General features: G+C 40.2%; 1 protein-coding gene across 1 annotated transcript in view; it reads right to left on the bottom strand.

The window, feature by feature from the left end:
* mmp24 (matrix metallopeptidase 24) overlaps positions 1 to 12,785 on the bottom strand; it is an 84,490-nt gene extending 71,705 nt beyond the window's left edge. The window contains exon 1 of the mRNA XM_064965421.1: positions 12,617 to 12,785. Within this exon, the coding sequence (XP_064821493.1) occupies positions 12,617 to 12,742 (126 nt within the window). The 5' untranslated portion in view covers positions 12,743 to 12,785. The remainder of the gene's footprint in view (positions 1 to 12,616) is intronic.
* Between the last annotated feature and the right edge of the window lie 5,368 nt (positions 12,786 to 18,153).

Raw genomic sequence — 18,153 nt, 5'->3', positions numbered from 1 at the left:
CTTTATGGCCTTCCTGTAACATCGGGTGGTGTAGGTGTCCTGGAGGGCAGGTAGTTTGCCCCCGATGATGCGTTGTGCAGACCTCACTACCCTCTGGAGAGCCTTACGGTTGAGGGCGGAGCAGTTGCCGTACCAGGCGGTGATACAGCCCGCCAGGATGCTCTCGATTGTGCCTCTGTAGAAGTTTGTGAGTGCTTTTGGTGACAAGCCGAATTTCTTCAGCCTCCTGAGGTTGAAGAGGCGCTGCTGCGCCTTCTTCACGATGCTGTCTGTGTGAGTGGACCAATTCAGTTTGTCTGTGATGTGTATGCCGAGGAACTTAAAACTTGCTACTCTCTCCACTACTGTTCCATCGATGTGGATAGGGGGGTGTTCCCTCTGCTGTTTCCTGAAGTCCACAATCATCTCCTTAGTTGGAGATGATTGCTCCTGAGAGCAACCAAATGGAGTGGTGGTCAGCTTTTCTGAAAGGAGGGCGGAAGTTAGAATAACAATGATCCAGGGTTTTACCAGCCCTGGTTGCACAATCAATATGCTGATAGAATTTAGGGAGTCTTGTTTTCAGATTAGCCTTGTTAAAATCCCCAGCTACAATGAATGCAGCCTCAGGATATGTGGTTTCCAGTTTACATAGTCAAATGAAGTTTGTTCAGGGCCATCGATGTTTCTGCTTGGGGGGAATATAAACGACTGTGATTATAATCGAAGAGAATTCTCATGGTAGATAATGCGGTCGACATTTGATTGTAAGGAATTCTAAGCCAGGTGAACAGAAGGACTTGTATGTTGTTGTTATGATCACACCACGTCTCGTTAATCATAAGGAATATACCCCCCCCCACACCCCCCATCCTTCTTCTTACCAGAAAGATGCTTGTTTCTGTCAGCGCGATGTGTGAAGAAACCAGCTGGCTTTACCAACTCCGATAGCGTGTCTCGAGTGAGCCATGTTTCCGTGAAGCAAAGAACATTACAGAATGTTTCCTATGTCTCTCTGGAATGCTACCCTTGCTCGGATTTCATCTACCTTGTTGTCAAGAGACTGGACATTGGCGAGTAGTATGCTCAGGAGCAGTGAGCGATGTGCCCGACTCTAGAGCCTGGAGAGCCTGACCAGAAGATCGCCTGCCCCTTTTGGTTGGCCGACTGGGATCCGATCCATTGTCCTGGGTGATGGGCAAAACAGAGGATCCGCTTCGGGAAAGTTGTATTCCTGGTCGTAATGATGGTGAATTGACGTTGCTCTTATATCCAATAGCTTCTCCCGACTGTATGTAATAAAACCTAAGATTACCTGGGGTACCAATGTAAGATATAACAAGTAAAAAAAAAAATACTGCATAGTTTCCTAGGAACGCGAAGCGAGGCAAGGTGTAATGATCTTGCTGTTACAAGACTCCCTGTTACGATGTGCCCTGAGAGTCGGGATCACGTTCAGGGAGTGAGTGTTTTAATAAATAAACGTAACATAATACAAAACAAGAAAACACAAACAGACATGACACAGAAACAGAAACAATGACAACTGTGGAAGGAACCAAATGGAGTGACATATATAGGGAAGGTGATCGGTGAAGTGGTAGAGTCTAGGTGAGCGTAAATGATGGTGACAGGTGTGCGTCATAACAAGCAGCCTGGTGACCTAGAGGCCGGAGAGGGAGCACACGTGACAATCAGCTTCTTGATATGCCACATCTGTCAGGTGGATGGATTATCTTGGCAGAGGAGAAATGCTCACTAACAGGGATGTAAACAAATGTGTGCACAAAATTGGAGAGAAATAAGCTTTTTGTGCTTTACCCGTTTTACATGTTGCGTTTATATGTTTTTTCAGTGTACATATTTAAAATGCCTCCTAAAGACATGATTGTTATTGGGAAAAGAAGGTAGGCTATCAACTCATCAGTTAGCTAGCTCAATATTGTTTTTATGATTGTGATTAATCTTAATATAGCCTAATATTCATAATCTTCGAACTCATGATATATTAGCTAGAGTCTATACCTCTGTTCAGTGCTTAATTTGTAAATCAGGAGGTGCCGGAACAAAAAGTGAGTGCGATAGGGGGGTGACCTTGGAAGCTCTGAGGTAACGGAACACGCGGAAAAAAAATCCACCTTTATTAAAAAATATTACATGCAAATCATTGCATTTGCTTAGTTTGTCACGACTTCTACCGAAGGCGGCTCCTCTCCCTGTTCGGGCGGCGCTCAACGGTGGGCGTCGCCGGTCTACTAGCCATTACCGATCCCTTTTTCCTTTTCTGTTTGTTTTGTCTTTGGTTCTTTTTCACACCTGGTTTCATTTGCATTAATTTCTGTGTGTATAATTGTAACCTGTTGCCTGCTTAAGTTTGTGCGGGATTAGTCTTTTATTGTGATGTGATCGGTTGGATTTACCGTTATTTGTTTTTAACGGTTATGTAAAGCGTATGAGTGTCGGAACTTTGTTTGTTCCTCCGTGCGTTTGCACGGGTTCTCTGTTAACGAGGGCATTGTCCTCTTCGATTGTGCCATTCCTGTGTTGGTGGACTGTCTGAATAAAACACGCTTCTCAGACATCCCTGCTCTCCTGCGCCTGACTCCTACACCTACCACCTAGACGCACCTTATCACATTAGTGGTATAAAGCAGTAGAGTAACGTTAGAGGCGTTTACAGAAGTTGCACACAAGGGGAATTTGTTTTGTAGCCTAGGGTCTGGTAAAAATGTAGCCTTTTATACTGTAAACATATTTCATACAATTCTGTCATTTTACCTTGAGTAGAGACTTTGGCTGAATCTTTTTAATACTGCACAAATTATCAAAATTACAGGCTGATTGACAAACTGAGATCAATAAAAACAACCTTGTCTTGAATCCATCAATAGCCTAGGCCTAGGTGTGTGGAAACACACATGGTTCAAAATGAGGATGAAATTAATAGTCCTTAAAAACTTTCCAGAATAAAAATCCTATCTCTCTCTCTTTTACTTTATAAAACAACGTTCGCTCAATAGACCTATTTGGAAGTTCAACATTCTGAAAGACCGGTTTTGTCTTCATGCTATTCAGTGACAGATTTGCTGTGTGTTTCCGACTGTAGTCTATGCCTTGTTATTGGGCTACACACAATCCACAGCTAAGCTATTTAAAAAAAGAAGCTATTGATCCTCTGTGGCTAAATTATAGGCCAACTCGTAGTTTAGTAGGCTATTCTAAATTATTACATTTCTTTCTGAACAGACAGCAGTAACTCAATAACTTTGGTACATTTATTTCAATGTATCAGGGGAACTCTAGCACCTTCATGCGGCTATGATTTACAAGGAAATAAAGGAAGTGTTGCTGCATGCAGAGAAACACTCTTTTCATGCAGAGAAACTCTTTTCATGCCACTTCTTAACAGCTACGACCAGAAGTGACTTTTTGTATCAGGTTAGGAGAACTTATGCAGGAGTTTAGGAGAATGAATGTAGCAGGTTAGGATAATTAGGTTAAGGTTGGGAAAGAGTTAGCGAAAATGCACTCCTAACCTGCTACAAAAATCATTTCTCGTAGTAGCTGTATCGAAGTGGCACGAAAAGAGTTTGCAGGTAGGCTATCAGCCAACCAGACCGGAAATGAATCATGATGAAAATCAAGTGTTATCAAATGGTATGCTGCTGTGGCAGTACTGTTGAAATTTAAACTAGGTAACTTGGTACACACACTCGACCGGTGACTGCAGCCATGCATGTTTGGATACCGGGCGCTAGCTAACAGGGCAGACTGGAAAAGGGCGCAACCTGGTGCATATGAGCTCTGTTCAGGGCAGACCAACATACGAGGTAGGGGTAAGGATGGGAGTGGCGAACTTAAGGACATCACGATGACTTGGTGGCAGTGGGTTCAGAACAACAATGACAAAAACGGTATACTAACAAATACTATACCACCACCCAAAAGGGCACTTGGCAAGTAGGAGGGCAACGGTGCAGGTGTTAGGGCACAGGTAGACCCCTATTTGTGCACATGCCTGGTAAGTTTTGGGGTGGCAGTGTAGCCTAGTGGTTAGAGCATTGGATTAGTAACCGAAAGGTTGTAAGTTCAAATCCCCAAGCTGACAAGGTACAAAATCTGTCGTTCTGCCCCTGAACAGGCAGTTAACCCACTGTTCCTAGGCCATCATTGAAAATAAGAATTTGTTCTTAACTGACTTGCCTAGTAAAATAAAGGTAAAAAAAAAAAAAAACTACTGACACATTATCTTGTTCCACTATGCAACTAATGTTTTATAATTACACACTTTAACTACCGCTCATTTTCAATTTGTTTATTTCTATGTTTGGACCTTGTTTAAAAGCTATACCGCATCAAATGTCATGTAAGAACAATGTAGTTACATTGGATATACTTGTATTTATTACGCACCTACGCAGGAGCAAGCAACTTAATGTAAAGTAAAACCCAGTATGGTATAACCTTTACAATTACTATTTAGTTACAAAACAGGAGAAATTAGGAGACATGAGAACGTTTAGGTATAGCCCTTTTAGTTACAGTGTACTTACAATGTAACAATCTTTAACAACCAACTCTGTAATATAGGACTCTGTACTTACTCAGGAGCAAGCAATTTAATTTAAAGTGACATTTTGATTACTTTGTAGTTACAATGTAACAACCATTGCAGACAATAGGCTAACCAGGTGAAATAAGGAGACAGGAGTTTGAACTTTCAATTTGAACTTTCTTTAATAGATTTGACAAAGACTCATATTCAAACCATTCAAATTAAATTTCCCATATCAGACTCAAAGCAATAATTTTTTTAGTTAGTACGTTTTACTAACACAGGATGGTGGTAAAGCTAGCTAGCTAGCTAGCCTTTTTACATCAATCACTAAAGTAAGCTAGCTAAGAGCTGGCCCAATGTAGGATGTCCAATGAAAAAACACATATTTTGACGAATGGGTAGAAATTGTGTAGAAAAAATGTTCCAAATCTTATGTCTCTATCTTAATCCATTCAAGAGATATTGGATTTTTTACCCTTGTAGGATGGTCAAAATTAAGACGACTAAATCAATGGAGGCCAGAGAGAAAAATCTGGAAAAAGCATCGCATCAGCTAGGCTGGATGCTGTGCCATAATTAAAGATACCTGACAGACTTACGATTGAACTTGTCATTTTTCTTCTCAAATCCGGTGGATATAACACAATATAGAGGTAGTATAGATATCGATTTTGAGATATGACATGTAGTATTTTCATATTAATGCGAAGTTGCTGTTCTTCTTCTAAGACTTTCACAAACACAAGTGTATCTCTGTGAAATGTCAATGGAGCGTACGTCAGCCTTCTATTGTCAAAGCCTTTTACATTTAATTCAGCTTGGGTCATGCTAATTTTGATATTTGCGACCTGCTGAAACAACTTGGAAGACGATGACCACAAAATCGTTAACCCTCAAAAGTTTAGGTGAGAAAGCTGCAGAGCACTGTCAACAGAGCTCGGTCCTTATTATTGTATTAGGTATCAGTGTCACGACTTCCGTCAAAGTTGGTCCCTCTCCTTGTTCGGGCAGTGTTCGGCCCAGAGATTGTCAAGCCAAGCCTTCGATGAGCCTAAAAGGTAGGGAGGATGTATTTATTGTTTGTCGAGATTGATATAGTATAATTATTGTGGTGTTGAAAACGCAAACCATAATATTGAGGTGCCTGAAGTCGGTATGCTTTGTTTATTGGTTCTGTGCATTGGCACAGAAATCTGTTGATGGAAAATTCATTGCACATATCATTATAAATATGGCATTGAAATGTTGAAAATCTGATTTCCCCCTTGCTGATCATTGTCTGTAGCCGGCTCTTATCTTAGTGTAATGAAACAGGCAGGGAGAGTGAGCTCGTCTGTGCTGGTCGGTGAACCTTCTGGCCCGTAGCCCTGAGTGGCATCGACTGTGCCACAAAAGCATGTTGAAGTGGCAAAGTGGATATCCACATTTATAAACACAGGGTTGCTACAGTTATTCTAATTTGTGGTCATAAACATTATTTTGAGTTAATTCTATTAGGGGGAGGGTGTTAAATTTATTTTACAGTACAAGGTGAGGGTCATGCGAAAATATTTGTAACGTTGGGGAGGGAGGCGCAATTTTGTTAAGACACCTTGATTTGAACTGGCTCTTCCCCCTCAGTAACATTTGCTCTGTCCCTTCAAGGTTTGTTATGTGCAAAAGTGCAATGTAAGTCACATAAATAGTGAAATAATATTGTAAACTAAATGCTTTATGATGATTTTGTTTATTAACATGGAAAACATGTTGACATTAGGCTAACAATGGCTAGCTAGCCATCCAGCAAGCTAGCTACATTTTGTGAATGATGGGGTTTTTACTAACACAATGGTGTTTTTACTAACTAAAATAGTTATTGCTTTGAGTCTGAAATGGGGGATTGAATTTGACTATTTCGAATATGAATCACTGCCAAAATCCATGGAAGAAAAGTCAAACTGGGGCGGCAGGGTAGCCTAGTGGTTAGAGCGTTGGACTAGTAACCGGAAGGTTGCAAGTTCCAACCCCTGAGCTGACAAGGTATAAATCTGTCGTTCTGCCCCTGAACAGGCAGTTAACCCACTGTTCCTAGGCCTTCATTGAAAATAAGAATTTGTTCTTAACTGACTTGCCTGGTTAAATAAAGGTAAAATAAATAAAAATAAAAACTGAAAAATGTTCTCCTGTCGTTATTTATCCTGATTAGCCTAGTGTCTGCAAATATTTGTACATTGTAACTACAAAGTAATTAATTAAAATGTCACTTCATTTTGCAATATGTTGCCTGCTCCTGGGTAAGGACATTTTAAATACATGTATTTCCCGTGTAACAACATTGTAATTACTGAGTTGGTTGTTAAAGATTATTACATTGTAATTACAATGTAACTAAAAGGGTTATACCTAATGTGCTCTCCTGTCTCCTAATTTCTCCTGTTTAGCCTATTCTCTGCAGAGATTGTTACATTGTAACTAAATAGTAATTATAAAGATTATACCCTACTAGGCTTCACTTTACATTAAGTTGCTTACTCCTGGGTAGGTGCATGGTAATTACAAGTATATCGTATTTAACTACATTGTTCTTACATTAAACTTGATTCGGTATAGCCTTTCATCCAGGTCATAACATAGACCTAAACAAACTAATTAAAAATGAACTGTAGTTAATGACAGGATGTGCCTTGTTACAATTGTTGTTACCAGATCCTAGCCTATTTATCAACCCTGGTATTACATTTGGATTTGATGGTAGTGGCACCTTGTAGTTACTAACCATGTCCAATTTTGGTTCGAGTTATTAACATGGTAATTCACAGGTGACTTCCAAACATATTTTTATAAAAAATGTGTTACATAGTGGAACAAGAGAATGTGCTATAACATCAGTAGTTACACATGTGGAATAAACTTCAGCAAGTGAATGTGTAATTACCCATTACTTGTTCCAATTGTGTAATAACTGCTTCCGCAACAACCCTATTACCATAGTAAAACCCATGTAACTACTATGTTGTTAACACAGTTATAACCACTGAATGTAGCGATTGATTATGATGTTCATGATAGAGCAGCATTTGGGCTAGTTGTAAAATCTTGTATTTGTTGGCAAGATCAGTGGCATTTTTTGAATTGCCTTTTGGCACTTAAACTATGGGAGAATGATTAACAGACGAATGGTTGAGGTGGTATCTTGATTCCAATAAACTGTGAAAAACTGGGTTGTAGATGACAGCAATACATGGTACTGAGCTAGCTGAGTGAATTTGCATGGATTTGACATCTTGAAACAACCTTTATACTATTTGGGGAGGAACATTCTCCAAAGATTTGCCATCTTTCCAAAACTGGCAGCAGCCTATGGTTTGTGCACATGCAAATTATTTGATCAAAGTGTAACACAAAGCAGACAAAATATCAAACATTGTCACGCCTTGGTCTTAGTATTTTGTGTTTTAGTTAATTAGTTGGTCAGGCCAGGGTGTGACATGGGTTTATGTTATTGTGTTGTCGTATTGGGTTTTTTCTAGGCATTGGGATTGTGGTTGATTAGGGGTGTGTTTAGTTTAGGTTTGGCTGCCTGAGGCGGTTCTCAATCAGAGTCAGGTGATTCTTGTTGTCTCTGATGGGGAACCGTATTTAGGTAGCCTGGGTTTCACTGTGTATTTGTGGGTGATTGTTCCTGTCTCTGTGTAGTTTCACCAGATAGGCTGTAATTAGGTTTCACGTTCCGTTTTGTTGTTTTGTATTTGTCTCAGGTATTTCATGTACCGCGATTCATTTCATTAAAAGACATGAGTAACCACCACACTGCATTTCAGTCCGACTTTCTTGCGACAAACGAAGAACGCCGTTACAAACATACTAACATGGCCCTCTAAAAAACAGAGGTAGAGACTACTTTAAAGACAAAGACTAGTAACATACTGCAGTTTTAGACTGTATTAATATAGGGGGAAAAACTGTATCTAGCTAAAAATGTATTTTAAAGTATTCAGCTCTTGAGATTTCCAGTTTGGTTGGTGGGCACAAATAGACAGCGGGAAATTAACATCTTACAGTTACTGTACTGTGGCTATATAGGCCAAGTGTTTAAATATTACACAACTCATTGTCGTATCACTGGATTCCCAACAACCCAGTTTTCAGTCTAATCTTACCAAACTACCATGAAACCCTTGCTATATCATAACCTAACTGGCTGATTTCCAAACTGCCTGACATGCATTCAAGAAGTCAACGTATTAGATCCAATCCAGAGCAGCTACCAAGCTACAGTACCACATCATTCTACTGACCAGAAAGTGTTACAATGATATTGCAAGCACAAAAGCTTCTGTCATCATCAGTGGATATTACATCACATGACTGACATGATTGAGTCAAGCGCTATGCCCTTAAACCTCTTGATACTCCCCATCCCGGATCCGGGATCGTGAATAAAGCCTCAGGCTCATTAGCATAACGCAACGTTAACGATTTCTGAAAATCACAAATAAAATGAAAATAATGCGCCTGCTCTCAAGCTTAGCCTTTTCTTAACAACACTGTCATCTCAGATTTTCAAAATATGCTTTTGAACCATAGCAAATCACTAATTTGTGTAAGAGTATGCTAAGCTAGCTTAGCATTTTGAGTAGCATTTAGCACGCAACATTTTCACAAAAACCAGATAACCAAATAAATAAAATCATTTACCTTTGAAGACCTTCAGATGCTTTCAATGAGGAGACTCTCAGTTACATAGCAAATGTTCAGTTTTTCCTGAAAGAAGCTTTGTGTAGGAGAAATCGCTCTGTTTTGTACATCACATTTGGCTACCGAAACGAACCGAAAATTCAGTCACCAAAACGTCAAACTTTTCCGAATTAACTCCATAATATCGACCGAAACATGGCAAACGTTGTTTAGAATCAATCCTCAAGGTGTTATTTCACATATCTCTTCATTGATATGCAGTTCGTGGAAGCCTGCTTTCCCCTCAGAATCACATGGAAAAATACCAGCAGCTGAAAAAGACGCACCAATTTCGACGGAGGACACCGGGCGGACACCTGGAAAATGTAGTCTCTTATGGTCAATCTTCCAATGATATGCCTACAAATACGTCACAATGCTGCAGACACCTTGGGGAAACGACAGAAAGGGCAAGCTCATTCCTCTCGCATTCACAGCCATATAAGGAGACAATGGAAAACGGAGCCTCAAAAATCCTGCTGGTTTCCTGGTTGCCGTTTCATCTTGGTTTTGCCTGTAGCTCCCGTTCTAGGGCACCCATAGACAATATCTTTGCAGTTCTGGAAAATTCAGAGTGTTTTCTTTCCAAAGCTATCAATTATATGCATAGTCGAGCATCTTTATGTGACAAAATATCTTGTTTAAAACGGGAACGTTTTTCATCCAAAAATGAAATTGCGCCCCCAGAGTTTCAAGAGGTTAATGCAGGTTACATAACTCCCAGGTCAACTTTATTCTTGTCTTTTATTCGATGTGTGCACTCAGGGCATCAGTGACATTCACTGATCAATTACTGCAAGTACAGTAGGAGAACTGTACAGGAGAACCAAAATATCTGCATGACTGGAGCTGTACAAGATTGCGTGAATTCAGTGTGAATGTGAGTGATGTGAATTTAGCTTGCTGAACTTAGTAACCATCCAAGTCCTATCCTTTCCCTCGGTTGTTTTGTCTCCCTCTTGATTTGATTTGGTCAGGTGGCAGGTTTCAAGTTAAAGTCAGTATAAGCCCCCTCTGAATCTTGACAGTGTCAAGTCATCTCTCATCAAACAGCCAATGCCAATTTATAACTAAGCAAACACTGGCCAATCAATTATCCTTACTTGGAACGAGATGGCGGTGTCATCTAGGCATACAGCTGAACAAATAGGCTTACTGTTAGCAGTACAGTATCCTCAAAGATAAACACTGAACGATATAAATATGATTAAGAATACATGCATACTCTGAGCATACAATATAAATAATGATGTGTGTGTGTGTGGGGGGGGGGGTCAGAGAGAGAGAGGAAGCATACTAGAGTGTCTAATGGAGGCTATCACTGGTGATTGACAACATATCTCTAAATTCTTTATTTGCAATCATAATTACATAATTACGTATAGTCTGGCCGATGGTCATGAATTCTATAATCAATCGGGACATTTCTATAGCCTTCGAAAGGGAGCCTAATGAGAGGGCTTAATGTTGGTTTTAAAAGGGTCCTGCATGTTAATCAGTCTGCTAAATTCACTAGGTTATAACAGCAACTTTATCTAGCCTGGCAGCCAGATGTGCTTCTGCTTTAGTCAACTTCTTTATTGTTGTCATGCCTAACAAAGGAAAAACAGAATTAACCACCAGGCTAAAGTTCAGCCATGACACTCAGGTACGCACGTGATGTCACAGGAAAGGATCGGGTGAGGATTATGCTAAATGATGGACTCTGACTATAGAAATGGTGTAAGAACAGCAATGATAACAATTCAACTTTCTAAATAAGAAAGGGGAGGAGGGAGAGGGGTGATCATAAAAACAAATTAACATTGACAAGTTACAACAGGATTTCAAAATAAGAGTTTATAAAAAGAGGCCTTTCTTCCAGTGGCAACAAAATTTTAAAAAGCACTTCATATATAAAAGTGTAAAACCAGACACGTGGAAGCAGAAATTGGTCCCTTATTCCCTTGTAATGTAGGCCGACCTTCACTCAGACCACTTTGTTTTCTATTCTTTTTTAAAACATTTTTTAAACAGACATAATAAATACATAATACATAATAAAAAATAATGTCAGTGAGGATGAATTAAATTGATTTAAAGGCAGCAGGACTGACATAAATAATCAAAAGTCCATCTGTTCAGTTACTATTTGTTTTTTCATGGCCCCATTTAAAAAAAAAAAGTTGTACTCATCATACTGTCCACACTCACCAGCCATGCTTTGTCAAACACCTATAAAGAACTATCTTTGTGTGTACGTATCATCCTGAAATTGTTACATTACAAGCAATTGGAAAGGCTTTCACTGCAAACAGCTTATTCAAAACACAGCACAAACTCATATACGACTCTATATGCCACCAGTGCCCTCTCTACTCCTTGCTATTGCAATAAATTATGGAGGAAGCTATATTTGGAATCATGTAACAATTCTGGATTCTTTGTTCTGTCCAAATGAAAACAAAGCACCTAAGTTTTTTTTCTGTGTGGAAAGACCTATTTTATTTGCACATTGGTTATATGCTGTTATTGACAAAATACCTTATGATAATAACAGTGTTTTAGATAACCGGGAACCCTATGAAAGGTCTAATGTTTTTGTAGCTTGAGCTTCAACTCATTGTGCATATCATATATGAATGTTGACTGTTGTGTTTAGCATTGACCCACGTAACCTTGATTTTAATACTAGTCATGTTTAAATCAGCTCCAAATATGGGATACCATATGTTTACTAGGTGACATTAAATTAAACAGTGATACCGAATTGGAATTTGCTACATGTGCTGCGCCACAATGACTCCTCCTCTCCAATGCAAGCAAAACATACAATCAGTGTCTTTGTATGTCATTTGTCATTGCAACCCATATACCAGGCTACCACTAGTGGATGAATATGCGACTAGAAAGGTTAAACAATTCTCATTGCGAAATTAAACTTAATGATCGTGAACATAGGCAGCTATGTTCATAAACAATCAATTCGACGGACAACAGCGTTCAATGTTTTCTCCAACATGCATTCAAGTGAATATGTGTAGAGGAGTTGAACATGTAGATCTAGGTCAGTCTATAGATGTTTTGAGGTGAGGTGATACATAGGCTAATGCCACTAAAATCTCAATAAATAAAATGCTGCCTGACATCTTGTTTATGTGGTTTATTTATTTGGATAATTTAATTGTTATATAACTGTTAACAGTTCGGATAAGCTATTCATAAACGATACACAGAAAAACATTCAAACGCACGATTTTATTTTATTTCCACCTGCGCTATAAAGAAGCGCAATACAGTGCTGTGCGATTTTGCCCAGTCCGTTTCGGTAAGGATGCTGTATAGAATAAATCAATTGCATCCCTGTTCGTGCATCTGACCTACCTCAACGATGAACGTCTTCTCTTCACCACAGACCGAGACAACCCAGAATAAAATATGAAAGTAGCAGGTTTTCCAGCAAAAACCAGGGAGCCCCGCTTTCCTCCTCTTCACTCCAAGCCCCGCCATGACTGTCCCCAAATTCCCCCCTCAGTCCGCGTTTGAGTTCCAGTCTTATGTCCTGTGTCCGTGCTTTATTCCCAGGAAGAATGATTACCTAAATTTCTCTGGTTGAATTTCAACGCATACCAACCGCTATTCTCGGGCTCTCATTGCGCAGACTCTGTTCTTAAAGCGTCACACAAAACGGAAGGTATTTATGCCTGCACTCCAATGCTTAAACTGTAAACCGGGAGGTGCCAGAACAAAAAGAGAGCGCGAGAGGGGGGTGACCTGGGGAACTCTGAGGTACCGAAACGGATAAAAAAGTTTAAAAAATAAAGCAGTAGTGCATGCATATCATCGCATTTGCTTGGTGGCATAGAGCATTGGAGTAGAGGTGCTTCCAGAAGTTGCACAAATGGGAGAAAAAAATTGTACTTGGGTCCAGGAAGAATCTGGCCTTTTATAAACCCATTTCAAACAATTCTACATAATTTTATATGACTGGAGACTTTAGCAGAATATTTTTTTAAACCGCACAAATGATTGAAATGCAGTCTACATTGACACTGACAAACTGAGAATCCGAGATCAATAAAAACGACCTCGTCTTGAATCCAACAATAGCCTAGGTTTACGTGTGTGGAGACACATATTGTACAGTGTGAGGAGAAAATTATAGTCCTAGAAAAGCTTTCCACTTTCTCTGACTCACCCATTGCAGCAGGAAGCAGGGGTGCTACGGCATCCCCTAAAAAAATCTAAATTAAAAAAAAGATCTTAAGCCAATAATTGTTTCCCAAAAGTAGTAGTACATTGTACACGCCATTACAAACCTTTCCTATTGCTCAGAACATGCTATATACTTCCACTCATATAAGTATATCGCTTTGTGCAGGATGTTAATATGTATGGTGTTGAGTCTCTGCCACTTTGTACCTGCAGTAATCACGTCTGCATCCAGCTCTGACAGCAGGTCCTCGGCATGAATATACTTGCGGCCCTGACGCAGTATCTTCTCAGTGAAAACTATTTTCGGTCAGCTTTGTTGAACATCCAACAAAGTTAAGTAAATCAAAATTTGGAGCAATCTGGAGAACAGGTCTATTCATGTATTTATCATTTCAATTAGAAGGGTACATTCAAAGGTAGCACGTTCAATGGCAAAATCTAAGCTGTAATGCATATAATTTTGCACATCCATGAACAAGAATAATGAAATCACACATTGAATTCTGCCTACTGACAAGTATGAGTATCACGGTTCGAGCACACTAAAATTCAAATTCTCTTTAATGCTTAAATTCAATGAGGACAATATAGAATTAGGTGTCATTTCTGAATTGACTGGAACTGAAATGGAACTGACCCAAACCCTGATGAGTATACTTTAAATCATGTATGTAAATTAATTTGATTTTAACCCTGTTGCTGAAGTGCTTAGTATGACCCACCATGCCTGGAGTATCCGGCAACTGTGATTGAGATCTCCTCCATGGTCTTGGACCCGTTTTCATGTGTCCACGTTGCCCTCTGGATGGCTGTCTCCTTTAGGGGACAAATCTGACTCTCTTTATGGCAAAAAGTACACTATATATGCAAAAGTATGTGGACACCCCTTCAAATGAGTTTTCGGCTATTTCATCTACACCCACTGCTAAAAGGTGTTCAAAGTTGATCACACAGCCATGCAATCTCCATAAACAAACATTGGCAGTAGAATTACCTTACTGAAGAGCTCAGTGACTTTCAAAGTGGCACTGTCATAGGATGCCACCTTTCCAACAAGTCAGTTTGTCAAATTTATGCCCTGATAGAGCTGCCCCAGTCAAATGTAAGTGCTGTGAAGTGTAAACGTCTAGGCTCAACAATGGCTCAGCCACAAAGTGGTAGGCCACACAAGCTCAGAGAAAGGGACGAGTGCTGAAGCCTATAGCGCGTAAACATTGCCTGTCCTCGGTTGCAACACCCACTACCGAGTTCCAAACTGCCTGTGGAAGTAACGTCAGCAAAATAACTGTTTCATTTCAGCTTCATGAAATGGGTTTCCATGGCCAAGCAGCTGCACACAAGCCTAAGACCACCATGTGCAATGCCAAGCGTCGGCTGGTGTGGTGTTTAGTTTGCCGCCATTGGACTCTGGGGCAGTGGAAACGCATTCTCTGGAGTGATGAATCCCACTTCACCATCTGGCAGTCCGACGGACGAATCTGGGTTTGGCGGATGCCAGGAGAGCGCTACCTGCCCGAATGCATAGTGCCAACTCTAACGTTTGGTGGATGAGGTCTGGGGCTGTTTTTCATGATTCAGCCTCGGCCCCTTAGTTCCAGTGAAGGGAAATCTTAATGCTACAGCATTCAATGACATTCTAGACAATTCTGTGATTCCATTTTTTTGGGAAGCCCCTTACCTGTTTCCTGTGCACAAAGCAAGATCCATACAGAATGGTTTGTTGAGATCAGTGTGGAAGAACTTCACTGGCTTGCACAGAGCCCTGACCTCAACCCCACTGAACACCTTTGGGATGAATTGGAACGTCGACTGCAAGCCAGGCCTAATCGCCAAATGTCAGTGCCCGACCTCACTAATGCTCTTGAGGCTGAATGGAAGCAACGTGAAAGTGACCGACACCAGTCAAATGTCAGACTTAGCTCGCTTTCTACAGGCACTGACATAGCTACCTAGCTAGCTAACGATGTTAACGTTAGCTAACCAGACGTCGACAAAAACTTTGCATTTAGCTCGCTATATTCCGTGACACATGTAAAACATCAATGTTAACAGTAAGCTCCAATAAGCTAGCGAGGCTAACATTATCTAGCTAACATAACTAGCTACCACAACAGAAGAAAATAGTTTGTTAGCTATCACTCGAGCTAACATTAGCAGGCAAGATGTTGATTTGAGGTAGCTAGCTGACTTAGATAGCTAGTTAACGTTAGCTATATAACTGAAAAAAAGAAATTGACAGATAAATGTATTTGTGATAGGACATAACCGGAATTACATAACATGTATAATTAGTAACATTTGTTACTTAAGTTTTGCAGTCAGACAAAACACATTTTCCAAAATGTCTGTTGAAATGGGAGTTTGTTAACTTGTGTAACACAGCATTTGTGCACTGGTGGACTTTACTTCAAGCGCTGGTGGCGGGGGAATTAACTACGTTCTCTCCGGTCCTCACTAGTTACCACAGCCACAGTCATAAACCTCGCCTATTTCTACAATTATTTTCTTAAAATGTGATTTAAAAATGAACCGTTGCCTTAACCACACTGCTAGACTTATGGCTAACATTAACCTTAAATTCATATATTTCAAAATGACCACTGATTATTGTTACAATTCAGAAGGACTATTTGAAGGGAAAGGCTTCAAATTCAGCACAGAGCTAGATTTATGAACCCTGAAAATACTTCGATTTGGGGCCACCACAGATTAGGTCCCTGAGGGCAATGGCCACTGTTGGTAATATAATGTTACAGTTGTCTTTTTTTTAGATAAACACAATAAATGTGGCACAGAGGTAGATTCATGTACTCCGAAAAGACCCCAATTAGGCTAGATTATATACATCTCCTAACATGCCTGCCATTGGTTGTTTTACACCATACACTTGAATACAGGGTGTCAGGTCAGATCCAAGCCACTAGTAAATTAGCCGGTTAGTTCCAAGGCTTTTAATGCTGTACTTTTTCTTATGATAAAAACACACTTCCTAAAATGGTGTATATTGTCTGGTGTTATACTGAACCAATAATTATTATTTTGAATGATGATGTTGGAAGTCCCTTAGAGTGCAGGAAGTACACCTTAACCCAATACTGCCTCTAGTGTATTTAGTCTGAATTTCTACCTGATATTTCTATTTTATTTGATTTAAACTTTATTTAACCTATGAGAGCTAGGGGGCAGAATTGTCACTTTTGGATAAATAACGTGCCCAATTTCAACTTCCTGCTACTCATGCCAAGAATATAAGATATGCATATTATTCATATATTTGGATAGAAAACACTCGGAAGTTTCTAAAACTGTTTGAATCATGTCTGTGAGTATAACAGAACAGGCAAACCCCCGAGGACTAACTGTTCAATTTGGTTGAGGTTATTCCATTGAGCAATGAAAAAGTAGGCCAACTTGGAACTGGGGACACTTTTGCGCAAGACGTGAAAAGCTGCGCTGGTTTGTTTTCTTTCCTGTATTGAATACAGATTGCCCCGTCTACAATTTGATCGATTATTAACGTTTAAAAATATCTAACATTGTATTACGAAAGTAGTTTGAAATATTTTGGCAAAGTTTTATAGGCAACTTTTGAAATATTTCGTAGTGACGTTGCATTTTTGTAAGCTGTTATTTTTCTGTCTCAAACGCGCTTTATAAATGGACAATTTGGATATACAGTGGGGCAAAAAAGTATTTAGTCAGCCAACAAGTTCTCCCACTTAAAAAGATGAGAGAGGCCTGTAATTTTCAGAGCTGTCGAAGGACACCAGAAACAAAATTGTAGACCTGCACCAGGCTGGGAAGACTGAATCTGCAACAGGTAAGCAGCTTGGTTTGAAGAAATCAAATGTGGGAGCAATTATTAGGAAATGGAAGACATACAAGACCACTGATAATTTCCCTCGATCTGGGGCTCCACGCAAGATCTCATCCTGTGGGGTCAAAATGATCACAAGAACGGTGAGCAAAAATCCCAGAACCACACGGGGGGACCTAGTGAATGACCTGCAGAGAGCTGGGACCAAAGTAACAAAGCCTACCATCAGTAACACACTACGCCGCCAGGGACTAAAATCCTGCAGTGCCAGACGTGTCCCCCTGCTTAAGCCAGTACATGTCCAGGCCCGTCTGAAGTTTGCTAGAGAGCATTTGGATGATCCAGAAGAAGATTGGGAGAATGTCATATAGTCAGAGGAAACCAAAATAGAACTTTTTGGTAAAAACTCAACTCGTCGTGTTTGGAGGACAAATGCTGAGTTGCATCCAAAGAACACCATACCTACTGTGAAGCATGGGGGTGGAAACATCATGCCATGGGGCTGTTTTTCTGCAAAGGGACCAGGACCACTGATCCGTGTAAAGGAAAGAATGAATGGGGCCATGTATCGTGAGATTTTGAGTGAAAACCTCCTTCCATTAGCAAGGGCAATGAAGATGAAACGTGGCTGTGTCTTTCAGCATGACAATGATCCCAAACACACCGCCTGGGCAACGACGGAGTGGCTTCGTAAGAAGCATTTCAAGGTCCTGGAGTGGCCTAGCCAGTCTCCAGATCTCAACCCCATAGAAAATCTTTGGATGGAGTTGAAAGTCCGTGTTGCCCAGCAACAGCCCCAAAACATCACTGCTCTAGAGGAGATCTGCATGGAGGAATGGGCCAAAATGCCAGCAACAGTGTGTGAAAACCTTGTAAAGACTTACAGAAA

Source organism: Oncorhynchus masou, chromosome 5 (genome assembly GCF_036934945.1).
Source record: "Oncorhynchus masou masou isolate Uvic2021 chromosome 5, UVic_Omas_1.1, whole genome shotgun sequence".
In the NCBI taxonomy this organism is placed as follows: domain Eukaryota; kingdom Metazoa; phylum Chordata; class Actinopteri; order Salmoniformes; family Salmonidae; genus Oncorhynchus; species Oncorhynchus masou.
Note: the sequence above shows the minus strand (reverse complement) of the source record. Positions and strands in the feature narration are given on the sequence as shown.